The sequence below is a fragment of the Bos indicus genome, chromosome 5 (assembly GCF_029378745.1).
Source record: "Bos indicus isolate NIAB-ARS_2022 breed Sahiwal x Tharparkar chromosome 5, NIAB-ARS_B.indTharparkar_mat_pri_1.0, whole genome shotgun sequence".
Classification (NCBI taxonomy): Eukaryota; Metazoa; Chordata; class Mammalia; order Artiodactyla; family Bovidae; genus Bos; species Bos indicus.
This window is the reverse complement of record NC_091764.1, coordinates 103,967,444-103,995,089: the sequence shown is the minus strand read 5'-3', so window position 1 is coordinate 103,995,089 and position 27,646 is coordinate 103,967,444. Positions and strand designations below refer to the sequence as shown.

Sequence of the window (27,646 nt, the reverse complement as noted above, 5' to 3'; positions counted from 1 at the left end):
AAAATCAGCCACTACAACAAAACTAGGCATTTGTTGTCATTGTCAGTTAGTTGCTAAGTGGTGTCCGACTCTTTGCAACCCCATGGGCTGCAGCACGCCAGGGTTCCCTGTCCTTCACCATCTCCTGGAGTTTGTTCAAATTCATGCCCATTGAGTCTGTGATGCCGTCCGATTATCTCATCCTCTGCCATAAGATCTTACAAAAAGTCCTGAATGAACATTCGAGCCAACTCAGTATTTCAGACCCAGGAAGCCTGTTTAAGTCCAGGAAGGGAAGGAGTGCTGAAGTCACCTACCAGAGAGGTCTATCAGCTGGGAGCACAGGCTCAGCACAGGTCAGAGAGAGAGGCGGAGGGCTGGCCAGGCCTGCAGAGTTCCCAGCCTCATCTTCTCTGCTCTGTCCAGTCTGCCCCTCCTCTTACTTCTTATCTTTCGTGTCTTGTGTTACTGCTTCCTCCTCTTCTTTCCCTGTTATAACGGCCTGAAGTCTTCTATTCCCCGCTTCTCAGCTTTTACACTTCATGGTTCTCTCTCAAAAATCTTGAATTAGTGTGCGGCAGCCTGAGTTTTTTCCCCTTTTGATTCCTGGCGCTGGTTTTCAGTGGAGAAACTGGAGTTCTTCATTCCTGTTGTGACTTGATCTGGCCAGGGGTTGCCCCAAGGCTGCCAAGTGGCTAATTAGCTTTACACAACCCTCTCGAATAACTTGTCTTGGTAATTTTCCTCCCTCCCTCCTGTGAAGAGTTGCCAAATCTAGGCTTGTAAGTACAAACAAAGCAGGTGAGACTTCTTTTTCGCAACAAGTATTCCAGCAAGTGAAACAATAAACTCTTCCTGAACCAGCTGGGATTCTAACAGGAGAAAAGACAATGGCATCACACCCTCTAACTGAACCTATGAATCCGAGCGGCTGTGGATATTTGTTGGGTTCTGTTTCTCTACCTTTGTGAGCATACCTACTCACTCTTTATTCTTCAAGTCTGTGGATTTGGTGAATTTTAGTACATTCACAATGTTGTGCAACCACACCCACTACTAACGCCCCAATACCTCCATCACGCTAACCAGAAACCCCACACCTCTCAGCCGTCACCCCCAATTCAACCCTCCTCTCATCCCCACCAGCCACCAATCTACTTTCTGTCTTTATGGATTTGCCTCTTCTGGGCATCTCACATAAACGGGAGCAGACGTTACGTGGCCATTTGTGTCTGGCTTCTTTCGCTCAGCACCATGTTTTCAAAGTTCATCCACGCTATAGGAAGTATCAGTACTTCATTCCTTTTTATGGCTGAATATTCCATTTTATGAATATTAATATTTTGTTTATCCATTTGTCAGTTGGGTCATCCATTGTTTGTCAATGATAATAATGCGATGAATATGTGTGTACAGGTTTTTGTGTGAACATATACATCAACTCTTTTGGTAACATAATTAGGGGCGGAACTGCTGGGTCCTACTATAATACGTGCTTAACTTTGAGAAACTGCCAAACTGCTTTCTTCAGGGGCTGTGCTGTTTGACGTACCCACCAACCACCCATGAGGATTCCAATTTCCCCATATCTTCACCAACATTTGTTTACTCCTTTTTTTGGTTACAGCCATCCTGGTGGGTGTGAAGTGGTATGTCCTTATGACTTTGATCTCCATTTCCAAAGACTAAAGATGCTGAACATCTTTCCATGTGCTTATTGGCCATTTGCATGTCTTCTTTAGACAAATGTCTATTCGTATTCTTTGCCCATTTTTAAACTGAGTTGTCTTTTCATTGTTTAGTTATAAGAATTCTTGATATATTCTGGATACTAGACCCTTACCAGATAAATGATTTACAAGTATTTTCTGTCTCTCTCTTTTTCTTTTCTGTTTCTCATTTCTTTTCACTTGCTTTATAGTATCCTTTCATGCAAAAAAGTTTAAAATTCTGATGAAGTTCACATTATCCCTGACCATCCATGCTGAAAAAAATCCAATTTCTTTATCAGCATCTCAGTATTACGTGAAGATTTGGGAAGAACTTTAAAAACTATTTAAAATTTTGTATTTTATTTATTTATTCTGGCCGCACCCTGCGGCATGCCAGGATCTTAGTTCCCCAACCAGGGATCAAACCCACACTCCCTGCATTGGACGTATGGAGTCTTAACCCTGGACCGCCAAGGCAAAGTCCCCAAGTTAGGTATTTTAGAATATAATAAAAGCATATATACCTTAAAAATATAAAACGAGATTAAGACTTGAAGAAGTTTGAAGCTTCTGGTGAGATGATGACCTGGCTCCCTATAATTACTGTTAGGCTCTTAGAATAAATAATACAAGTGCATGCTGTCTAGGTGGGCTTCCCAGGTGGCTCAGAGGTAACGAATCTGCCTCCAATGCAGGAAACATAGGAGACGCGGGTTCGATCCTTGGGTCAGAAAGGTCTCCCAGAGGAGGGCATGGTATACTCACTCCAGTATTCGTGCTTGGAGAATCTCCATTGACAGAGGAGCCTGAGGGGCTACAGTCCATAAGGTCGCACAGAGTCGAACACTGAAGTGACTTAGCACGCATGCTACATAGGAATTCTTAGGCTTTACTTTTGTTTCCTTCTATCAGAAGAACTAAAGAAGAACTAAAACATGGGTTCAAATTATTCTTTAGCTAAAGACTGAGGGTTCCTAGTAGCCCTTCTGGTTCACTATTTTTAATTGGGGCCATGTATGTTGTATTCCAACTATAATCAATCTTTTCCACCAGAGTCTGAGGTATACACCACGGGAGCCTTAAAGGGCGCTGTTCCAGCTGGCCTCTGCTTGCTGGCTGGCAAACAGAAGTATTATATTTGTGGACAGTAATCCAGAATGGTGTCCAAGCCCATCTGAGTTTAGAATCGCTATCACAGCAGAAACTGGAAACCTCAAGGGCTATAAGCCACTGAGCACGTCTACATGGAAGCCACTTCTTATTACAGCAATACAAATACACAGCGACCAGAGCTCAGCCTTCTGGGAGCTCATATCCTCCTCAGATTTGCACACAACGTACTCAAATGAGTTCTTTCTTTTTTTTTATAGTGAGCTTAGTTGTCTACAAAATTACTATCTTACCACTTATAATTTTGTGTAGCAGGTATGACCATGTATGCTTTTCTTATCGAAATGCCATAGCAATATGATAGATACTTGATACTGAAAGCATCTTTAATTGACAAAAGCTTTTTATTGTTAATTTAAACTTAGCCTGTGCTTAGTGTGGGGTATTTAAACTGTCCACTCGACTTCATGCGAATCAAGAACAAAACCTGAGTCTTACCACTTTTGGCCTGAACTTCTCTCTGCTTTCTGACAAACGGTCCCTACAATTAGAATGCAATGACATTTCCATCAGAAGTCTCTATCGCTAACAATTATGGTACATGAGGTTCTCAGATGGAATCCTTTGTTCAGGGGGTCCGGAGTTTCACGAATCTCACTTATGTTCAAAGCCACTCCTTGAACAGGGAGGAACTTAGATTTTAAAAGCAATCCAGGGACTTCCCTGGTGGTCCAGTGGTTAAGACTCCATGCTCCCAATGTAGGGGGTGTGGATTCAATCCCTGGTTGGGTAACTAAGATCCCACATGCTCCACATGCCACACAATGCAGCCAAAAAATAAATAAAATAAAAAGCCATCCGTTTTAAGCCAAAAGGAAATCCTTATCCAGAAACTACTCATCCTTAATTTTAGTTTCTTACTTGCCACCTTCCCCATTCTAGCTTTGAAAACAGGGAGAAAGAAAGATGTATACAGCATCTTTTGGGATACACAGATCTTAAGCTTTGAGGTCTCTAGGCAGCTATTACTGCTTCACCAAGAGAACTTTAGAACTCTAGAACTTTAGGGATACACAGATCTTAAGCTTTGAGGTCTCTAGGAAGCTATTACTGCTTCACCAAGAGAACTTTATGTGGGCCCTAAGTCTCCTTGCCCTTGTCTTCAGTAACTGCAGGGAAAATGTCAACACCCTTCAGCCCCTACCTTAAAAACTCTCTGCTTGAGGAGAACAATTCACCTAGAACTGCATGAGGGCATCTAATTTTTGTTAGAGCTACAGGTCACAACAGAAGGCCTGGAGAGATTATCATCTCTATTATCTATCTGATAATAGATTATCAGATATCTTATGTTCCCAAAGACCAATTTTATTAAAGATGAGGTTAGCACTGTATCTGATAAATTTTAAAATTATATTTAACTCATAACAAGTGGCAATAGTTTGAAACAATACAAAATTTAACTGCATTTAAAAAAATAATATAGTCATCAAAGAGCTTTCTTATTTGATAAGAAATCTGAGCTTATCTATCTGACAAGAGATGATAATGATATAATAATGCCATTAGTACATTAACCCTATGATTCAGTAATAATATTTGGAGATGTTAGCAAATGGGGAAACCTAAGCCAACAAAGGTCTGTCTAGTCAAGGCTATGGTTTTTCCAGTAGTCATGTATGGATGTGTGAGTTGGTCTATAAAGAAAGCTGAGTGCCGAAGAATTGATGCTTTTGAACTGTGGTGTTGGAGAAAACTCTTGAGAGTCCCTTGGACTGCAAGGAGACCCAACGAGTCCATCCTAAAGGAGATCAGTCCTGGGTGTTCACTGGAGGGTCTGATGTTGAAGCTGAAACTCCAATACTTTGGCCACCTGATGCGGAGAGCTGACTCATTTGAAAAGACCCTGATGCTGGGAAAGATTGAGGGCCAGAGTAGAAGAGGACAACAGAGGATGAGATGGTTGGATGGAATCACTGACCCAATGGACATGGGTTTGGGTGAACTCCAGGAGTTGGCGACGGACAGGGAGGCCTGGTGTGCTCCGGTTTGTGGGGTTGCAAAGAGTCGGACATGACTGAGCGACTGAACTGAACTGAACTGAAAGCTATAAAGAATCTGAGAGCATTTTGTTTATTCCAAAGATCGCAGGATACAAGTTTGACATCAACTGTTACAAAAAAGGGACCTGAAGCCACACATTAAGCCTGCAGTCCTCAGACATGCGGGGAAGCATATAACATGGACAGCTGTTAAAACACGGATCACTGGGCCTCATCCTGAGAGTCTCTCGTTTAGTCCCTCTGAGAACCTGACTGCCTAACAGGTTCCTAGCAGGTCTGATGCTGCTGGTCCCAAGACCACACTTGGAGTCTCCTTAGAAAGGAAGGAGATGAATATCTACTGAGGGAAGGGAGAGAACAATTATTTAAAACTATCCTGGGTCAGGCTTGGCCAAGGATCGATACAGTCTATTTCACCTGGTCCTCAGAGCTTCCCCAGAACAACGCTTCTTTCTCACACTTGGCCAGAGCAGAATGAGAGCGAAGGGTCTGCCTAGGCAGTTCTCTAGAAACAGGCAAGCTCTTCGATGACTATATCATTTTAAAAAATGCAGGTCGACTTTGCATTGTTTCAAAATATTGCTGCTTGTTATTAATTAAATATAATTTAAAAATATGTATCAGACACAGCGCTTAACTCTTAACCTCAATTCTTTAGTCAAATTGGCCTTTGGGAACATGAGGAAAAGGATGGCTGAAGCTCAGTAACTGGTCGATGGTGAAAGAGTTGGCACATATTTAATCTTACTGTAATTATTTTGTGGCTGCAATTATTTTTGTGCATGTGTGCTTAATCACTGGATGGCCAGGGATGCCGGGAGCCAGCATATTGCATATTGAGTGCATATTGCATATTGAGTGCAGCACTTTCCACAGCATCATCTTTCAGGATCTGGAATGGCTCAACTAGAATTCTATCACTGCCAGGAGCCAGCATGAGGAACTCCGCCCGTGGCAAAGGTCATGAGGAAGGAGGCTCGGCATATGCAAATGCGGGATCGAGCCTCAGGCGTTCTCCTGGAAATTCTCGAGCATCTACCCCCAAAACCAGAGTCTGCCTACTTTCTGCTTTGTGCTCTCACCTACACCTCTGACTTTACTGGCGGGGGGGGAGGGGGCGGGGAGGGGGGGGCTGTCCCCCACTACCTCTCTCTGAAAAAAGAGTTAACTTATAGCTCCAGTTAATAAAGTTCCTGGGTGTGATAGTGTTTCAACCTACAAACTCCTTTGGAAGTCCTCTAGCCTGCCTGAATAGGTTTTTCTGGCCACATGTGATCACTCAGAGCCTCCCAACTGTGAGAGGCATGAGATGTTCTAAACTGTCTAAATACAGAGTCCTTTGAACAGTTAAAAGATTGATTAGAAATTGTATTGGTGAAGGGTTTTTCACTTGTTGGGCCAATGTTTGCTGCTAAGTCTCCATATCCCTTACCTGCTGTGTCCCTGGCAGTGTATTGATTAATATAATTGGTGTAAGTAGTAGCTTTAATGTTTGTAACCTTGGACCCTTGAGTTAATTCTTTTCTTGATTGAGCCCACCACACCTTTACCCTATAGGAATGCAACTTTATCTAATGCTTTTGGAGGGTGGCTCCTGACTTTGGAATAATCACCTTTAGAGAAAAATAAGTTTCTTAAAATGTTAACAGGCCTCCTGGCCATAAGATGATGTAAATCACCTGAACTTTTGCATATGATAAGTTTGAAAGCCTGGCTTCTGATTAGAACCAGGAACTGCTGTCCTTGCATGACTCCACCCCTTCCCCCATTATCCTCTATGCACAACTTAAGGTATAAAAACTACTTTGGAAAATAAAGTGCGGGCCTTGTTCACCGAAACTTGGTCTCCCCATGTCACTCTCTCTCTCACTCTGGCTGAATCTCCATCTGGAGCGCAGAACCCACCATGCTTACTAATTACGCCTGGGCTTCTAAGATCCGACCGGGGAGGCCTCAGTGTCTCCTCTCCTTCGGGAGAACGGAAGGACGCCTGTGGCCTACGTAAGTGGTGCAAACTTCTTGTCTTGAAGTTTTATTGGTCTCCCTCATAAACCAAGCTACTCAGCCTCTTTTCTCCACTGAATTTCCTCACTGAGCTATCCTCATTCTATTACTCTTTATATCTTTGATAAATATTTAAATAAATAAGTCGCCTATGCCGTCTCTCCTTCGAATACCCTGGATCAGCCAGGGCTGGACCCCGGCACAGGGAAATCCCCCAATTTAATCTTAATTAATTTTAGAAATCTGCATCTAGGCCTGCAGGTCTGTAAAGATGCTTGTCCTGCCAGCTCACTCTGTCACACAGCACCCCCACCACCACATCCCCCCGCCCCCAGCCCATTCCCCGCCCCCTGAAGACTCAATCATGCTTTCCTCTGCAGCTCCTTTATGGAACCTCTGGTGTCCCAGCCAAGCTGGACTGCCTGCTGTTCCTCAGGTCTTCCTCACTTTTCCTGCTCTCCACATACATGCTCATTATCCTTTGTTGTTGAAAAGTTCCCCTTTCCATCTCCACCTGACTAGAATCTTCCGTGCCTTTTAAGGTCTAGCTGAAATGCCATTTCCTTTTTCAAGACCGAACCCCATTTTTAAAAGGCTGCTGGATGGAACTCCTTCAGTGAATTCCCATGGCTGCCCAGACAGATTTCATGTCAGTGGGCATGTAATTGCTTTGTTAAATTACCCTGTGGATAGAATCTCATGGGCCCTGTTTTACACGTCTCTGCAAAGAAATGGGCTTCCCAGGTGGTGTAGGAGTAAAGAATCTACCTGCCAGTGCAGGAGACACAAGAGACGCAGGTTCAATCCCTGGGTCAGGAAGATTCCCTGGAGTTGGAAATGGCAACCGACTTCAATATTCTTGCCTGAAAAATTCTATGGACAGAAGAGCCTGGTGGGCTACAGTCTGTGGGGTCGCAAAGAGTTGGACACGACTGAGTGACTGAGCACTCATGCACACTGCAAAAAAATGGTTCTGTTTGACATTAAAGTTATATTGGCATTCAAACATGAAGTTTTGTGCAATATAAGATATTGGAGTGTAGATTAAAAAGTTGGAAAAATATATTTAAAAGAAATCCCCAATAGGAAGCTTTAAGTTATGATAAAATTTGTGGCTATGAATTAGAATAAAGATAAAAGTCTAAAATGAAGAATGGACCTAGCCTTTTGGGACGAGATGAGACCTTGAAAGTCTTTAGGATAATCTCCTTACTTCACAGTCATAGGATTTTTGGATCATGCTTTGTATTATGGTCAGAAGTCTCATTTGTCTCATTAATGCTGCTTAGTTTCCACCGTGCCTAGCTGAGGGGTCTTCATTTTGCTACTTGAAAAAAAAAAGCTTTTTGCCCTGAATGATGGATTTAGTTGTGAAGGGCCAGGCCTGACTCTGGTCCAAAGGGAGCTGAACTGTGGGACCTCCTTTGATTTTAAAGGTCGCTAACCATAGTGGTGCTGATTCTGAAGCTCCAAGGAATGAGTCCTCACCTGCAAGTGCCACTTTAGATGAGTCTACCAGCCAAGCCGCAGTCGTGGCCAAGCCTGAAGGAGGAGCTTGCACTAGGTGGGGTGACCATCTGCTCCATTTGGCTGATGCCATCTTTGGCTGTTGAGAGGTACCTAACATGCTGATTACATCTTGGTTCAGTCATGTAAAGAGTAGATGATACCAAGGGCCTTTGTCTTTCCCATCCCACACGCTCCTCCCAGTCCCAAGGTGGTAAAGAGCAGGGGTTTCAGAGGTGGGCAGAAATGGGTATGAGCTGGAGGTCTCAGCTTCCTATCTGCACAAGGAAGCTAATAAGAGGGCTGTATATAACTTAGGGGTAATTGGCAAGCCAGGCGTGGTATTGTTGAGCGCTTTATAAATGTCAGCTACCAATGCCATTATTACCACACTCTAGATTCTCTCTGGCATTTCAGTCCCTCCCTGATTCAGTTATGATACCACTGAAAAGTGAAAATGTTAGCAGGGTTGTGTCTGACTCTTTGTGACTCCATGGACTGTAGCCCCCTAGGCTCCTCTGTCCATGGGATTCTCCAGGCAAGGATGCTGGAGTGGGTAGCCATTCCCTTCTCCAGTATTGACTTCTAAAACCATTATCTTTATCAACTGTTACCAGCTATTATCAATCGTTATCAACTGTTTTCAAACTCAAGACTAGGCTTCACAAGACAAGCTGGAGGTGCCCTTGGAACCTAAAGCCAGTCCCAAAACTAGGTCATTCCCTGGCACTGAACAACATCTAACCCTCACTTGACCTCTCCACATTTGTGAAAGTCACCATCACCTTTTCAGCTCCCCTGGCAGAAGGCCTGAGCTTGTTTTTTTTTTTTTTTTTCCACCCCTCAACTATTATACTTCTTTCTCTCTCAGGCAATCAGTTGCCAAGTCATTCATCCACACTTTCACTTATTCAGTAAATATTTATTGGGCCCTTTCCACAAATCTTCCCTGGTGGCTCAGACGGTAAAGCGTCTGCTTACAACACGGGAGACCTTGGTTCGATCCCTGGGTTGGGAAGATCTCCTGGAGAAGGAAATGGCAACCCACTCCAGTATTCTTGCCTGGAAAATCCCATGGACGGAGGAACCTCGTAGGCTACAGTCCATGGGGTTGCAAAGAGTCGGACATGACTGAGCGACATTTACTTTACTCTTACTTTACTTCTACTTTACTTCCACAAGCCAGGTACTGTATTCAACTGATGAACAGAACTTAAAACGATTGCTGCCCTCATCTGCACATATATAATCACGCTTTGGCATGGGTACTCATTCGGAAGGGGATTTCAGTCCAGAGGAGAAAGTACAACATGGCACATAACTTAAAATGAGAGGCAGGAAAGGACTCTGTGAGGAAGTGGCAATCTGAACCAAGGCCCGAAAGAGCAAAAGGCTCGGTGAGGTGGGTAATGAGCACAGAGCACTCTTGGCAGTCGGATCAGCAGGTACCATGGCTCAGGTGGGAAGGGCCTGATGCCTTTTCTGATGGCATCAGGACTTGGCCACAAGGCTGTGAACTTGCTCAGGTCAAGGCTGGAGTGGGAGATTCCCAGGGATGTATGGAACCTCTGGTGGGGGCTGAGCCAAGAGAGGCATGGGGTTGGGTCACCCTGGCTGCGCCGGGGAGAACGGACTGAGTGGACAGGAAGAAACTAGAGAGATCTGTCCAGGGGCTATTCGGGCAGTTCTGGTGACAGATGGTCAGTGGCTGTGATGATGGAGGGAAGGAGTGTATCTGAGGCACAATTTAGAGGTGGTGCTGATAGAACTCGGTGACTGGGGTGAGAGCAGAGTGAGAGGGGGAGGTGATAAGGCTGGTTCCTGGGTTTCTGGTGCGTTCAGCTGTGTAGATGAAAAGTAGTCACAGAATCTATCTTCCAAACTACTCTGTACTCCTGGATCCGCTCCCAGGACAGTGCTGGCCCATCGCTCTCCTTTCAAGTATCTGCGATGGCTCCTGATCACCTGCTTCAGTAAGCACACACTTCTTCCCCTAGCTTTCAAGGATCCACAACCTACATTTCCAGTCTTTTTTTTTTTTTGAATTTTCTTGGCCGTGCCATGGGGCACGTGGGATCTTAGTTTGCTGACCAGGGATTGAGCCCACACCTCTTGCACTGGAAGTGCGGAGTCTTAACCACTAGACCAACAGGGAAGTCCCTTCCAGTCCTATTTTCTACTACTTCTCTACTTAGGTCCTGCTTCAGTCCAACTGGACCACTTCCTGTTCCTGGAATGTGTCACCACACGTCCTTGCCTTGGTCCCTATTCCTCACCATCTCAGTCTGCTGAAACCCTATTCAACTTTCAAAGTTCATTAAAGGTCCAGTCGTTAAACCTCATAAAGCTCTGGGAATCTCTGCTGCCACTTAGAGTGCCACCTGTTATTTTGGTTACGAGAGGACTTATCACCTGCCTGTTCCCTGCCCCCAACAGACCACAGGTCATACCTTCGGGTGCCCAGCCCCATTATTCATCCTGTACCACTGCCCTTTCCTTTGCAGGGCCAAGCACAGTGCTTCACCCACAACAGGTACATTTTGCTGAATTTATTTGGAACAATTCATGTTGCTAATTATGCTAAGGAACGAGGAGACCTGAGTTGTTGAACCGGAGATGTTTTCCAGTGGCATCTGCCAGCACCAGAGCTCACAGCAAAATTTATCTTCCACCAAACTCCTGGCAATCAGACGCAAGACAGACACACACATGCCCCTCTTGACAGCGTCCTCTGCCTGTTTGAAATTCTTCAGTGCAAAAGTGCTCATAAACTTACCCTTTCCTTGCAGCACCTAATAGAAAAAAATTACAGCCTCTAACTCAGGAGTTTTAAAACTGCTTGCTGTAACCCATTAGTGGGTCTTGAAATCAATTTAGTAGGTTGTAAATGATACTAAAAAATAAAATAGAAAATAGCTAAGCACACTACCTATACTCAGGATGAGTAATGTTTCCTGAAACTTCTGTTTCCAATGCAAGTATACATCTGTGTGTTTACTGGGTCATGATGTAAAATGTTATTTCTCACCATGGGCCCCAGTTCAAAAGGTTTGAAGGCTAACGCTGGAGAGACCAAGATCCACACACAACTCAAACAGGGAAAGATGTTAGGGAACCAGTAATGAGACTATCTAACTAAAACAGTGAGACATTCATATTTTATCCCCTTAAGATGTGAATGTCTGATATACCTAACTCTTCAGGGGACCTGCATTTCAGTGCTTTTAACCAAAATTAATCTCATTAGTAGAAAGTGAGTCAGAAATTGTTTCTAACTACAGGCCTTTCGGTACCTCAGGCAAGGATTTCCTCCAGTATCCCAGTTCCCCAGGAGAGGTGGTTCAGGAACTCCATTGCTGAAAGGCTACTGGTTTCTAGGTTACAATACACAGAAGTGATGATACTTTTGTAGGAGAAGCATATTTACAACCAGAAAAATGCACCCTTTCTTCCATGTACTTGTCAACAAGCTTATCAATGTATGTTTCTGTGTATGTATGTAACCTAAACCTAGAAAATACAATCCTATATATCCATGTGTGAAACTTAGCCCTGATCAATTTAGGGGTCAATGTGAACCCCAATTGACCTAAAAATGAGATATACTATGAGTTACTGAAGGCAACAACACATGTGGGCTAGGAAGAGGGGATGTGGGCCATGGTAGGATGGGCAAGGGGGTTCAAGAGTGTGATGGATGTATTATACCAAGTTTTTATTACCTTGATGCTTGGTGGTAATGAGAGGATGAGGTTAGGGGGTAAGCTATGGAGAAAACAACTTTCTAGACAGGTGTATGCCCCATGATAGTACACAGTAGCCCACTACAAGTGCACAGGCTGTATTTAATTATGTCATCACTAAAAAGACAGATTCCAAGCCTAATTCTAGCCGCAGCTCCGTTTAACAGGTTGTCCCTTATAATTTGTTGCTCCTTGTGTTACAATCTCCATTTATAGTTGAGACATCAACAGCTGGCTTCTTAATGAATGAAATGTAAACACTCTTAATTGTCAATTATAATCCCAACAAATAACTAGGCCTGGAAAAAGGGAGAAGAAGTAGGAAGTTCAAAGCTGATGTGGTGCAAAGAACCCTAGATTGAAGTACTGATAAATTTGGGTTAGATCTGGGTGGCAGCAAGTAAGTTCCACAATCTAAGGTTCCTGACAAGTCTAAAATTTTGTAATTCTACAAGGGAGGGTAAAAGTGATCTTTATCTGGAAGAAAGAAAGAGTATCTTGGCTTGATGTGTGATGAGCAAATGATAATGATATTACCCAAGGTTGTTTAAATATGAATTAATGCCTTTCCCATTATCTAGATCAGATTAGCACCCTTTAGGTGATATTACATATCAGTGTCTCTACCGACTATTCCATAAATTCCAAATTTCTTACCAGTATTTAAGGCTTTCCACATCTGCCCAACTTTATCTCAAATTTGTGGTTCAGACCTGCTCCTGCACCCACCCTCCCCAACAAGTCTTGTTTAATTCTTCACCACTCCTACTCTCCTAGCTAAAGTCCCATAACCTTCATAAAGCCTTCCAACTACTCAAATATTTAATATCAGCTTATGACCTTTGAATTCCTACCAGACTTTATAGCAACCCTATCAGATAGGCATTATTATCTCATTTCATAAGTAAGGAAACTAAAGGCCCCAGAGAAGTTAAGTGGTTCACCCAGCATCTTAGTTTGTGAGCAGCAGGACTGATTTGTTTGCCCTCCAAGTCCACACACTTTTTTTTTCTTACTGTGCCATGCTGCTTCATCTATTAAAAAAAAAACCATAGAGGAAGGATGCATTTAAAAAAGCCCATAAACCAGTTACAATACGGTTTGTTGTGACATAAATGCAAATATACCACATCCTTTGAACTACGTGTGTAAAACACGCTTGGGGTAGCGTGAATAGTTTTTAAGGGGTTGCCAGCCCTGTTTTCCAAGCCCAGTACTAAAATAATATTCCACGGTAAATGACAGGTGGGTGGCTAAGGACAAGAAAAAGCAGTATGGTTAAAAGAAGAAATTAGAAACGGGACAAAAAGATGAGAGTGTAATACAAGCTGGCAATGCACACAAGAGACACAGAATATGCAAGCATGGAGTATGGGGCTGAGCGGGTCCATAGGACTAAAATATCTAAGTTTGGGAGCCTATACCTGCCAATGAGAAGCGCGCGTGTCTGAGGGTTGATATTAATAACAGCAGTACACATGGACAGAGAGTAGAACTCAAGAGAGAGACAAATAAGGACAGGTCGTAGGGACACAGGGCAGAGCATGACAAGATGAGGGTGGTGGCGCCCAATGAGGGGCCAGAAGGGTACAAGAGGGGTCGAAGGGAAAGGTGAAGAAGGTACAGTGCCCCCAGACTCCAGAATAGTGTCATCTTCCTCTTCACAGCTGGTTGGTATGTGTGAGGATTGACACCCGCACCCCAAAAAGCCCTCCCCGTGGCTCCGGGAAGAGGGCGAGGTCACGTCGCCGTCCCCCGGGGACTCCGCGAGGGGTCCTTACCTAGGAAGATGGAGATGATGAGCCGCAGCGCCTGTTCTGACGCGCCCAGGGACGTCGCCAACTTGTTAAGGCTCAGGTCTTGGAAACCCCACAGCAGCCCCCTCGTCAGCTCCGCTTCCATGTCCCCCTCGGCTGCGGACGCCATCTTAGCTCCGGGCGTCCCCCAGGGACCCCTCTGCTCCGCGCGCCCCGAATGTGGGCACAGCGCTGGAGCTTCACCCCCAATTCCGGCCCGGAGCCCGCCCACGGCGTGCGCATTGGCTGCGGACCCGCCCAAAGGCTCCGGGCTCAGCCGGTCATTGGTCAGCCCGGGCCGGGGGCGGGGCCTCACGCGGCAAGGTAGGCCGGGGGCGGGGCCTCATATTTGTAAGGCAAAGGTGACTCGGCCCGAGAAAGAACGCGGGGCAGGCCGGGGGCGGGGCTTGGAACCGGGAACCAGATCCGCGATTGGAAAAGTAAGAAGCCGGCGGCGGAGGACTGTACAACTCAGTTCTAACAGCTCGGGGGAGGAGTCGGGGCGGGCGAGAGTCCTGCCGGCTCGTGCGCTGCCTCCCTATTGGCTGAGACGGAGCAGGCGAGAGTCGGGGCGGGGGGGGCTGTCACCCGACCGCGAGGTTACTCTCGGTCGCAGGCGCGCCGGGGTTACTGGGGCATGTAACGGGAGGGCGCGAATTCCTGCGGCGGCCTCGCGAGCGCCCCCTAACGGCGCCGCAGCTGTTCTTGAACCGTTAGACACGCCGCCTTCCCTCCCAGATCTAGAGGACCACCCCGGTGCCCTCAGCACTCTCTACCTGCTCCTTTGATTCCGTGTAACTTCCTATATTAAAACGTTGCCTTCCTCCGAGAGGCGATGATATTAAGCTACGCTGATTTAACCGTTAGGCTTTTCATTAAAAATTAAACTAGTTTGTCACTAAGTAATACAGGTTCAAGATCAAAGTGCAAAGAGGATAGAAATTGGAGACAAAAGTCCTTTCGTCCCACCTTGCTTCGCATTCTTACTTCCAGTGTTCGGATCAGACTAAAAAAAATGTGCTAGGGCCTGTGCTGGGCTCTAAGCCCAAAGCTATGGAGTGGAGATGGTGCACGGACATATAAGGTGTTAATGACCGTGTAATTAATTGCAAGGGAAGGAAAGAGCTCTGAAGGAAAAGAAGAATGTTCTGTGATGTGAGAATATGTAACAAAGAAACACCAAGTTTTTAGTGATCACTGGAATTCGTGGAGCATTCTTGCACAAGTGCAACTTCTACTTCTGTAGCACTTTGCACTTTATGCAACACAAATAGTCATATTATTTCACCTAGTTGATTATGAAATCGGTTATTTACAGACACAGAGGCTTGGAGAAATTAAGCAACCTGCTAAAGTTGTTAAAGTTTAAAAGTGTTAAAGTTCACCTCTCTCCTCTTCAGGGGGAGACAAAATAAAAGAAAAAAAAAATCGGAGAAGTCAAGAATAATATAATTTCCCCCTTAGAGGGACTTCTCTGGTGGTCCAGTGTCTAAGACGCTGCCCTCCCAGTGCAAAGGACCCAGGTTCCATCCCCAGTCAGGGAGGTAAATCCTGGCTGCCACAACTAAAAGGTCCCGTGTGTCCCAACGAGAATGAAAGATCCTGCGAGCAAAAAAGACCTAGTGCAGTCAAAAAAATCTGAAACATAAGCACAGCTGAGTCTGGGTGTATTCCTTCTTGTCCTTCAGAGGCTGTCTCCTTTGGTACTTATCAATCCCATGCCTATTTTTATACTTTATACAATGTATATATCCAGAAACAATTTTAATATAGTTTTGCATGCTTTTAAACTTTATAATTACAGCAGAATGTATCATTTTGAAACTTGTTTTTATGATTAACATCTTTATTGAGGCAGATTCATGTTTTTATAGGTAGCTGTAATACAGTCATTTTAATTGTGATTTAACATTGCCTTGTATGATTGTGCCACTTTTTCATGATCAAGTTGAGGAACACTTGGATTGTTTCCTATTGATGTATTTCTTTTATTACAAACATTGCTGCTGTGGACATTCTCCTTTAAGCAACAGTGAAAATTTCTCTCGGACTGTAACTCCAAAGTTTTTTGTTTTTTTTTTTAACTGAGATCTGTTGCTCAGTGGTAAAGAATCCACCTGCTAATGCAGGAGATGCAGGTTTGATCCTGGGCTGGGAAGATCTCCTGGAGAAGGAGATGACAATGCACTCCAGTATTCTTGCCTGGGACATCCCACGGACAGAGGAACCTGGTGTGCTGCAGTCTGCGGGATCACATAAGAGTCAAACACAACTTAGCAACTAAACAACAACTACTGTAGGAAACATGTTGCTATCCAGTATGCACACGTGTTCATACACTACATAACATATACGTATAGTACTCACACTATATGCACACATCACACACTGCCATGCTATGTATATGTTCTCTGATACTTTCTGTTCTAATTCATTAAAAAAATAATCAGGATCCACCAACTTGATATCATTACTTGCTAGTAGTTCATGATTCTCAGTGTTAGAAACACCCCTCTAGGGTTTATAACCAGGAGAGGAATCACGAGTGGTAACATTTGCTCACCTTCAATTTTACTAGATTTTGCCTAATTGAAGTGTTTGGCTAAATGTTAAGACCCTTAAAACCTTTGATTTTCTGAATACGTAAAAGATATTTGTTAAAGCATCCAGTCAGCTAGACCCTGTGTAAAAACAGGAGTCAGTTTCTTCCTTATATCCAACTCAGTAATATGTCTGCCCCTTCTCACACCTCTGGTGTCCAAGGCAAGGGGCGGTGTGGCAGGAGGCTGTGTCTCCTTTGACACAACAGGTGCCTGTTTACCTTCCCCTTCAGGTACTTGATTGGCCACATTCCCTTCATTCTTCCTACTGTTCTAAGGAAGCACCTGTTCCTCCAGTTACATTGGCTGATGAGCTGCTGATTGGGAGAAGATTGGGATTCTATGACCTCTTTATAATTAAGCACATTCGTGGGAGGCTTCGTACGTAAGTCAGGTTCTGTGCTGATCCCTTGATGCAAAGATGGCTGAGACAGCCCCTGCCCACAGGAAGTTCTGTGTCTCGACATGGAAAGATAATTAGAAACCAGAGTGGAAGTGTTTGTGTAGAAATAAGCAATGTATTAGTGAAATCCCTCATTTCTTATGACTGCTTTTCCCTGCGCCACCCCCCCCACCCCTTCCCTTTTTTTTTTTAAAATCAGTTTCAGTATTTCCTTCTACTCCCTTCCCTCTGGCTCCTTGACCTCTATTATCTATTACTATCTGCAAGGCTTCCCATCTTAAAGTTAGTTAGCTGCTCAGGCTCAGTCGTGTCTGACTCTTTGCGACCCTATGGACTATATACAGCCTGCCAGGCTTCTCTGTCCATGGGATTCTCCAGGCAAGAATACTGGTGGTGGTTGCTAAGTCGTGTCCGACTCTTGAGGTCCCGTGGACTGTAGCCCGCCAGGCCCCTCTATCCATGGGATTCTCCAGGCAAGACTACTGGAGTGGGTTGCCATTTCCTCCTCCAGGGGATAGTCTCAACCCAGGGATCAAACCGGGGTCTTTCACATCACAGGCAGATTCTTCCTCTGAGCTACCAGGGAAGCCCTCCCACCTTAAAACACTCTCCTTTTCCCTGAGGTGTCTACCCTCTTTTCCTTTCCCTCCCTACCTACTTGTGGAAAACCTGTTTTTTTGGAGTTCACTCAATATCCAGGTATGGATTTACAACCTCTCAACCCTTGGCAGTAAGCTTGGGACCCTGTGACTAGTTATGGCTGATGGACTGTATGCAGAAATGAAGTGTCATTTCCTGGTCAGGGAGGTGAAGGATCAGGATGACTCCGAAATTTCTCTCTTTTGATAGTAACACGTATGGAGGACAAGTGTTCCAAGATAGAAGAAGCCACGCAACCTGCTTCTTGCTCAATGTTTAGCTTGAATGAAAAATATCTGTGAAGCCCGAAGATTTAAAGTTATTGCTTTAACTTGCCTGGACTAATACATGGAATTAGTACACCAGTCTTTATCCCCATTAGAACTTGGTGTTCTTTTATGAAACTATTCACTCAAAGACCCACTATTCCTTAGTAGTTACGTGTACGTTCCCCCCGAGGCCGAGCCAGACCTTGTGGGGCTCCCGGGCATGGCGTGGCGGCCTTTCTGTCCCCCATTTCTTTTTTTAAACATAATTTTATTTATTTATTTTCAGTTGTGCGGGGTCTTTGTTGCTTTCAGGACTTTTCTCTAGTTGCGACAAGCAGGGGCTACTGTCCAGTTGCAGTGTGCGTGCTTCTCATTGCAGTGGCTTCTTTTGCTGTGGAGCACAGGCTATAGGGCACATGGGCTCAATAGTTGGTTGCTCCCGGGCTCTAGAGCACAGGTTCAAGAATTGTGGCACACAGGCTTAGTTGCTCCGCGGTATGTGGGATCCTGCCAGATCAGGGATCGAATCCAAGGTCTTCCGCAGTGGCAGGCAGATTCTTTCCCACTGAGCCACCAGAGAAGCTCTGTCCCCCATCTCTTGGAGGCAAGACCCTAACCTCCATGACCTTCCCTGATTTCCAAAAGGTGGATTCAAACAGTTTCTTGATTGAGGGAGAAGCAATTAAGGAAACCACCTGAGGCCAGATCAAAGGGATCAGAGAAACTCATCAGGATTAGGAGACCCACCACCTGAGGTGAGATTAAGGGAGTGAAAGCCCTGCTCACATTCTAATCTTATCAGACACCCCACCTTTGATCCACTTTCATAAAAAGCTTCCTCAACTTCTCTGGAGTTGAGACACATGGTTTTTCAAGGCAGAACCCCAGTGTATCTCCCTTTGCCTGACAAACAATAAAGCTATCCTTTTCTATTTCACCCAGAACTCTGCCTCCAGGATTGATTTGGCACCAATGTACAGAGAGGCCGAGCTTCTCTGTCTCATATTTTTTAAATAACTTTTTTATTTTTTGGCCTTGCCACATCATGTTGTCATGTGAGTGTATGTTCCTTGGTTCTTTGTCTCGTCACAACAAAGATTTGGAGCAACGGACATTAAAGCCCTCGGTGCATCACAGCTCTTGGGTCTTGGACAAACCATGTTACAGCTCTTAGGCAAATCAGTGTTATAGCTCTATTTTATTTAGAAGATAGCAGGAGTGTGTGTGTGTGTGAGAGAGAGAGAGAGAGAGAGAGAAAGAGAGAAAAGAGCACACGCACGTGGGAGAGAGAGTCTATGAGAAAGCGCTTTGGCTCCTCCTTTTATATGTTTTTTTTTCCTCCACCTGGGCTTGCCCTATGCAAATTGGGCTTAGCCAGGAGTGCTGTTTGTTCTGTTTGTTCTGCCTGAAGTCTTCACTCTGGTCCTCAGACCTTCCTTGTCTTTTGGCCACCGCCATTTTGGACTCCTTTTCCCTATTCTACCTACCTAACAATGTGTAATCTCAGAATCCTGACCAGGGATTGAACCCGTGGCCTTGGCAGTGAAAGCTCAGAGTCCTAACCATTTTACTGCTTGGGAATTCCCTGTCTCATATTCTTCCCTCCCTGCCCCCCCGCCCCCGCCAACAGCATTCTTGATTTCATGGATGAACTCTGTTATATTAACCTTCTGAGAACATGAATTAGGGATTTGGGGGGATTTCTTAAATGTTTATATTTCTTCTTTTCTTCTCAGTATTTTTCCTTTTCCCTCTGGGTTTTTGCTTTCTGTTTATCTCTTTTAGGTCTTCTAAGGCTTCCCTTGTGGCTCAGCTGGTAAAGAATCTGCTTGCTATGCGGAAGACCTGAATTCGATTCCTGGATTGGAAAGATCCCCTGGAGAAGGGAAAGGCCACCCACTCCAGTATTCTGGCCTGGAGAATTCCAAGGACTGTATAGTCCGTGGGGTCTGAAAGAGTCGGACAGGACTGAGTGACTTTCACTTTCTTTCACTTTGTTTGTTTTAAGATGCTGGTCATCCTTTCATATACAAACAAGGCATTACAAAGTTGTTTGGATGTATGGGCTGTGAATAGGGCTTGTTGCCTGGTGAATTTCCCTGAAATTGATTGGGCTGGGAGTTCCCCTTTTGACTGAGAAACTTCCGAATGTCAGTAGGTGGAGGGTTTATTCTCTAGGATTATTCAGCCTCTTCTGAGAGGAACTTGGGTATGGCATAAGCCCTCTTGGAGGAGGTTGTCATTAACCCCACCATAGAGCTGCCAGAACTTACACAGTACTGGGACATAGACTCTTGGAGGGTACAAACAGAACCTTGTGCACCAGCACCCAAGAGAAAGGAGCAGTGACCCCACAAGAGACTGACCCAGAATGGCCTGTGAGTGTCCAGAAGTCTCCAGTGGAGGTGTGGGTCGGTGGTGGCCTGCTGCAGTGTAGCAGGATATGCATGGGATCTTTTGAAGGAGATCACCATTATCTTCATTACCTCCACCATAGTTTGGCCCCAGGTAAATAGCAGGGAGGGAACACAGCTCCACCCATCAATAGAAAATTGGATTAAAGATTTACTGAGCATGGCTCTGCCCATCAGAACAAGACCCAGTTTCCCCCTCAGTCAGTCTCTCCCATCAGGAAGCTTCCATAAGCCTCTTATCCTTCTCCATCAGAGGGTAAACAGACTGAAAACCACAGTCACAGAGAACTAACCAATATAGTCACCTGGACCACAGCTTTATCTAACTCAATGAAACTATGAGCCATGCTGTGTAGGGCCACCCAAGACGGATGGGTCATGGCAGAGAGTTCTGACAAAATGTGGTCTGCTGGAGAAGGGAATGGCAAACCACTTCAGTATTCTTGCCTTGAGAACCCCATGAACAGTATGAAAAGGCAAAAAGATAGGACACTGAAAGATGAACTCTTCAGGTCTGTAGGTGCCCAATATGCTACTGGAGATCAGTGGAGAAATAACTCCAGAAAGAATGAAGAGATGGAGCCAAAACAAAAACAACACCCAGTTGTGGATGTGACTGGTGATGGAAGCAAGGTCTTATGCTGTAAAGAGCAGTATTGCATAGGAACCTGGAATGTTAGGTCCATGAATCAAGGCAAATTGGAAGTGGTCAAACAGGAGCTGGCAAGAGTGAATGTTGTTATTTTAGGAATCAGTCAACTAAAATGGACTGAAATGGGTGAATTTAACTGAGATGACCATTATATCTATTACTGTGGGCAAGAATCCCTTAGAAGAAATGGAGTAGCCATCATAGTCAACAAGAGTCCAAAATGCAGTACTTGGATGCAATCTCAAAAACGACAGAATGATCTCTGTTCATTTCCAAGGCAAATCATTCAATATCACAGTAATTCAAGACTATGCCCTGACCAGTAATGCTGAAGAAGCTGAAGTTGGACAGTTCTATGAAGACCTACAAGACCTTTTTAGAACTAACACCCAAAAAAGATGTCCTTTTCATTATGGGGGACTGGAATCAAAGGTAGGAAGTCAAGAAACACCTGGAGTAACAGGCAAATTTGGACTTGGAGTACAGAATGAAGCAGGGCAAAGGCTAAAAGAGTTTTGCCAAGAGGACACACTGGTCATAGCAAACACCCTCTTCCAGCAACACAAGAAAAGACTCTACACATGGACATCATCAGATGGTCAACACCGAAATCAGACATTCTTTGCAGCTAAAGATGAAGAAGCTCTATACAGTCTGTGAAAACAAGACCAGGAGCTGACTGTGGCTCAGATCGTGAACTGCTTGTTGCCAAATTCAGACTTAAATTGAAGAAAGTAGGGAAAACCAGTAGACCATTCAGGTATGACCTAAATCAAATCCCTTATGATTATACAGTGGAAGTGAGAAATAGATTTAAGGGACTAGATCTGATAGAGTGCCTGATGAACTATGGACAGAGGTTCGCGACATTGTACAGGAGACAGGGATGAAGACTATCCCCAAGAAAAAGAAATGGAAAAAAGCAAAATGGCTGTCTGAAGAGGCCTTACAAATAGCTGTGAAAAGAAAAGAAGCAAAAAGCAAAGGAGAAAAGAAAGATATACCCATTTGAATGCAGAGTTCCAAAGAATAGCAAGGAGAGATAAGAAAGTCTTCCTCAGTGATCAGTGCAAAGAAATAGAGGAAAACAATAGAATGGGAAAGACTAGAGATCTCTTCAAGAAAATTAGAGATACCAAGGGAACATTACATGCAAAGATGGGCTCAATAAAGGACAGAAATGGTATGGACCTAACAGAAGCAGAAGATATTAAGAAGAGATGGCAAGAATACACAGAACTATACAAAAAAGATCTTCATTACCCAGATAATCACAATGGTGTGATCACTCACCTAGAGCCAGACATCCTGGAATGTGAAGTCAAGTGGGCCTTAGGAAGTATCACTATGAACAAAGCTAGTGGAGGCGATGGAATTTCAGTTGAGCTATTTCAAATCCTAAAAGATGATGCGGTGAAAGTGCTGTACTCAATATACCAGCAAATTTGGAAAACTCAACAGTGGCCACAGAACTGCAAAAGGTCAGTTTTCATTCCAATCCCAAACAAAGGCAATGCCAAAGAATGCTCAGACTACTGTAAAACTGCACTCATTTCACACACTAGTAAAGTAATGCTCAAAATTCTCTAAGCCAGACTTCAACAGCACGTGAACTGTGAACTTCCAGATGTTCAAGCTGGTTTTAGAAAAGGCAGAGGAACCAGAGATCAAATTGCCAACATCTGCTGGATCATGGAAAAAGGAAGAGAGTTCCAGAAAAACATCTACTTCTGCTTTATTGACTATGCCAAAGCCTTTGGCTGTGTGGATCACAATAAACTGGAAAATTCTTAAAGAGATGGGAATATCAGACCACCTGACCTGCCTCTTGAGAAACCTGTATACAGGTCAGGAAGCAACAGTTAGAACTGGACATGGAACAGTAGACTGGTTCCAAATAGGAAAAGGAGTACGTCAAGGCTGTATATTGTCACCCTGCTTATTTAACTTATATGCAGAGTACATCATGAGAAACGCTGGGCTGGATGAAGCACAAGATGGAATCAAGATTTCTGGGAGAAATATCAATAACCTCAGATAGGCAGATGACACCACCCTTATGGCAGAAAGTGAAGAAGAACTAAAGAGCCTCTTGATGAAAGTGAAAGAGGAGAGTGAAAAAGTTGGCTTAAAGCTCAACATTCAGAAAACTAAGATCATGGCATCCAGTCTCATCATTTATGGCAAATAGATCGGGAAACAGTGGAAACAGTGACTGACTTTATTTTTTGGGGCTCCAAAATCACTGTAGATGGTGACTGCAGCCATGAAATTAAAAGACACTTACTCCTAGGCAGGAAAGTTATGACCAACCTAGACAACATATTAAAAATCAGAGACATTACTTTGCCAATAAACTTCTGTCTAGTCAAGGCTATGGTTTCTCCAGTAGTTGTGTGGATGTGATGTTTGGACTATAAAGAAAGCTGAGTGCCGAAGAATTGATGCTTTTGAAGTGTGGTGTTGGAGAAGACTCTTGAGATTCCTTTGAACTGCAAGGAGATCCAACCAGTCCATCCTAAAGGAGATCAGTCCTGAGTGTTCATTGGAAGGACTGATGTTGAACCTGAAACTCCAATACTTTGGTCCCCTGATGTGAAGAGCTGACTTATTGGAAATACCCTGATGCTGGGAAAGGCTGAAGGCAGGAGAAGAAGGGGACGGCAGAGGATGAGATAGTTGGATGGCATCGTCAACTCCATGGACATGAGTTTGAGTAAACTCCGTGATTTGGTGATGGACAGGGAGGCCTGGTGTGCTGCAGTCCGTGGGGTCTCAGAGTCAGACACAACTGAGTGACTGAACTGAACTGAACTGAGACGAAGCTGCTGGTCTCCTGCCTGGAGGATGTACATCCAGTTTTTGGGTCCACATCTCTCCCTTATTCCTTGCAGTAGTGTTAGTTGCTCAGTCGTGTCTGACTCCTTGCGACCCCATGGACTGCAGCACACCAGGTGCCTCTGTCCATGGGATTTTCCAGGCAAGAATACTTTGTTCCTTGCAATGCCTAATGTTTTTAAGTCTGGAGTTTTTGCTGTCCATTTTCTGGGTGAATATAATTCTCTGTCTGGTAGTGGTGGGGTTGGGTACTTACCTGGCCTTGGTGGTGGGGAGGGGGCTTGAGCGTCCAACTTTTTGTTTCATTTTTTGGCTGTACCTCTGGCATAGAGGGTCTTAGCTCCCTGACCAGGTTTTGAACCCATGCCCTCTGAGGTGGAAGCATGGAGTCTTAAGCGTTGAGGGGTCCAACTTTTTGGAGTCCAGGCTTTCGGGCCAGTCCTCCCGTTTGGGCTCTTGGTCAGCTGCCTCCCCTGGGTTGTCTCATCACTACTCCCCCGTCTTCTTTCCATTTTCCAAAACTGCATTTAAATGTTTCATCTGCTTTTCTTCTATTCACTTTGTTCCTATAGATTTGTACCTTCCTTAGAAGGAAATGGCAACCCACTCCAGTATTCTTGCCTGGAAAATCCCATGGATGGAGGAACGTGGCAGGCTCCATGGGGTTGCAAAGAGTTGGATATGACTGAGCAACTTCACTTCACTTTTACTATGTTTTAGTGGGATTTTAGGCACAAGAGGCAAGTTGATCTGCCATCTTTATGAGAAAATTTCCTCAAAAAGTTTTTTTTCTTTTTAAAAAATAATTATTTATTAGCTTTAAAATTTTTGGCTGTGCTGGGTCTTTGTCTAGTTTCCGCAAGGGAGGGCTTCTCTTCCTTGATGTGCTCAGGCTTCTCATTGCGGTGACTTCTCTTATTATGGAGCACGGGCTCTAGTCTCGGGCTCAGTAGTTGTGACTCTTGGGCTCTAGAGCACAGGCTCAATAGTTATGGGGCTCAGAATTAGTTGCCTCATAACATGTGGAGTCTTTCCAGATGAGGGACTGAACCTGCATTGGCTGGCAGATTGTTATCCACTGCACTGCCGTGGAAGTCCCCTCTTTGTTTTAAAAATATTCCTCTAATGGTCTACTTAGGAAAAGTACTTTTAGGGAATTCTGTGGTGGTCCACTGGTTAGGACTCTGTGCTCTCACTGCCAAGAGGCCAGGGTTCAGTCCTTGGTTGGAGAACTAAGATCCCACATCCCATAAGCTGATGACCAAAAACAAACAAAAAAACTTTTAGATAATCTATTTTTTGGAAGACTTTATGTCTTTAAAGAACATGCTTAAGCTTCTGTATTAGTCTGCGTTCTGCTGAGAAACAGAGCTAATAAGTGTATATATATCTAGACTAATACAGAAGCTTAAGCATGTTCTTTAAATAACCCTTGAACAACAGATGTTTGAACTGTGTGGGTTCATGGCTATACAGATTTTGTTTTACTGTATACATACTGTGGTGCCACACGATCCACAGGTGGTTGAACTAGTAGATGCGGAATCACCAATAGGGAACATCGACTATATAGTTACACACAGATTTTCAACCGCCTAAGAGGTTGGATGCCCCTAACCCCCATGTTGTTCAAGGGTCAACTATATATTATATATATTAAAGCACTGGCCCTCGTGAATATGGAGGTTGAGAAGTCCCAATATTCATACTTGGTAAACTGGAAGCCCAGGAGAGAAAATAGTTGAGTTCCAGTTTAATTCTGAAGGCCCGACAACCAGGCAAGCTGATGGAGTGATTTTTATTAATAGTCTAAGTTCCAGTCCAAAGGCAGTGGACCAATATTCTTGCTCGAAGGCAGGCAGAGAACAAATTCTCCCTTACTCAACCTTTGATTCTGTTCAGGCCTTCAAAGGATTGGATGAAGCCCACTCAATTTGAGGAGGGTGATCTGCTTTTCTCAGTCTTAATATTCCAATATTTATCTCATCCAGATAAACTCTTAGGCACACAACCAGAATAATATTTAGCCAACTATCTGGGCCCACATGGCCCCCAGGTAATTGACACATAAAATTGAGCATCACGGGTCTACCCCTGTCAACTTGTACTCTTTTGCATCTCCTGAAGCCATTCTTATTCTCCAAATAAAAATAACAACAAGGTCATCATTCCACCAAACATGATACAATCATCCTGTGTGCAACTGAAAATGCAACCAACCCCTTCCCCAGAAGAAGAAGTAAAGTCCTTGAGTGATGTTTGCTCTTCTCCTTGATCTTTCTTTTGAAAGGAGAGTTATGACCAACCTAGATAGCATATTGAAAAGCAGAAACATTACTTTGCCAACAAAGGTCCATCTAGTCAAAGCTATGGTTTTTCCTGTGGTCATGTATGGATGTGAGAGTTGGACTGTGAAGAAGGCTGAGCACCGAAGAATTAATGCTTTTGAACTGTGGTGTTGGAGAAGACTCTTGAGAGTCCCTTGGACTGCAAGGAGATCCAACCAGTCCATTCTGAAGGAGATCAGCCCTGGGATTTCTTTGGAAGGAATGATGCTAAAGCTGAAACTCCAGTACTTTGGCCACCTCATGTGAAGAGTTGACTCATTGGAAAAGACTCTGATGCTGGGAGGGATTGGGGGCAAGAGGAGAAGGGGACGACAGAGGATGAGATTGCTGGATGGCATCACTGACTCGATGGACGTGAGTCTGAGTGAACTCTGGGAGTTGGTGACGGGCAGGGAGGCCTGGCGTGCTGCGATTCACGGGGTCTTGAAGAGTCGGACACGACTGAGCGACTGAACTGAACTGAACTGAACTGAACTTGGTCTCTCTTAACTTAATTGAAAGTGAAAGTGAAGGTGAAAGTCACTCAGTCATATTTGACTCTTTGTGACTGTATGGTCCATGGAATTCTCCAGGCCAGAATACTGGAGTGGATTGCTGTTCCTTTCTCCAGGGGATCTTCCCAACCCAGGGATTGAACCCAGGTTTCCCACATTGCAAGTGGATTCTTTACCAGCTGAGCCACCAGAGAAGCCCCTTAATTTAAATAGTATGATGTAAAATTAAAAACATATCTGGGAATTCCCTGGTTATGACTCCACACTTTCACTGACAAGGACCCAGTTTCCATCCCTGATTGTGGAATCAAGATCCCACAAGCAGCATGGCATGGCAAAAACAAACAAACAACCCTAACCTCTCCCCCCTCAAAAAAACCAGAACACATAACTTGAATGAAAGAAAATCAATGTGTATTATGGTACATGAAAAGGATTAAGGGGGAAAAAACCCAAAGATTTTATATATATACGAAAGTAAAAATGAAAGTGTTAGTAGCTTCAGTTCAGTTCAGTCGCTCAGTAGTGTCCGACTCTTTGAGACCCCATGAATCGCAGCACACCAGGCCTCCCTGTCCATCACCAACTCCCGGAGTTCACCCAGACTCACGTCCATCAAGTCAGTGATGCCATCCAGCCATCTCATCCTCTGTCGTCCCCTTCTCCTCCTGCCCCCAATCCCTCCCAGCATCAGAGTCTTTTCCAATGAGTCAACTCTTCACATGAGGTGGCCAAAGTACTGGAGTTTCAGCTTTAGCATCATTCCTTCCAAAGAAATCCCAGGGCTGATCTCCTTCAGAATGGACTGGTTGGATCTCCTTGCAGTCCAAGGGACTCTCAAGAGTCTTCTCCAACACCACAGTTCAAAAGCATCAATTCTTCGGTGCTCAGCCTTCTTCACAGTCCAACTCTCACATCCATACATGACCACAGGAAAAACCATAGCCTTGACTAGATGGACCTTTGTTGGCAAAGTAATGTCTCTGCTTTTGAATATGCTATCTAGGTTGGTCATAACTTTCCTTCCAAGGAGTAAGCGTCTTTTAATTTCATGGCTGCAATCACCATCTGCAGTG

At 44.4% G+C, this 27,646-nt stretch overlaps 1 protein-coding gene across 1 annotated transcript in view; it reads right to left on the bottom strand.

Annotated features, from left to right (window-relative positions):
• LPCAT3 (lysophosphatidylcholine acyltransferase 3) overlaps positions 1 to 14,130 on the bottom strand; it is a 36,123-nt gene extending 21,993 nt beyond the window's left edge. The window contains exon 1 of the mRNA XM_019960238.2: positions 13,899 to 14,130. Coding sequence (XP_019815797.1) covers positions 13,899 to 14,043 — 145 coding nt within the window. The 5' untranslated portion in view covers positions 14,044 to 14,130. The remainder of the gene's footprint in view (positions 1 to 13,898) is intronic.
• Positions 14,131 to 27,646: the final 13,516 nt, after the last annotated feature.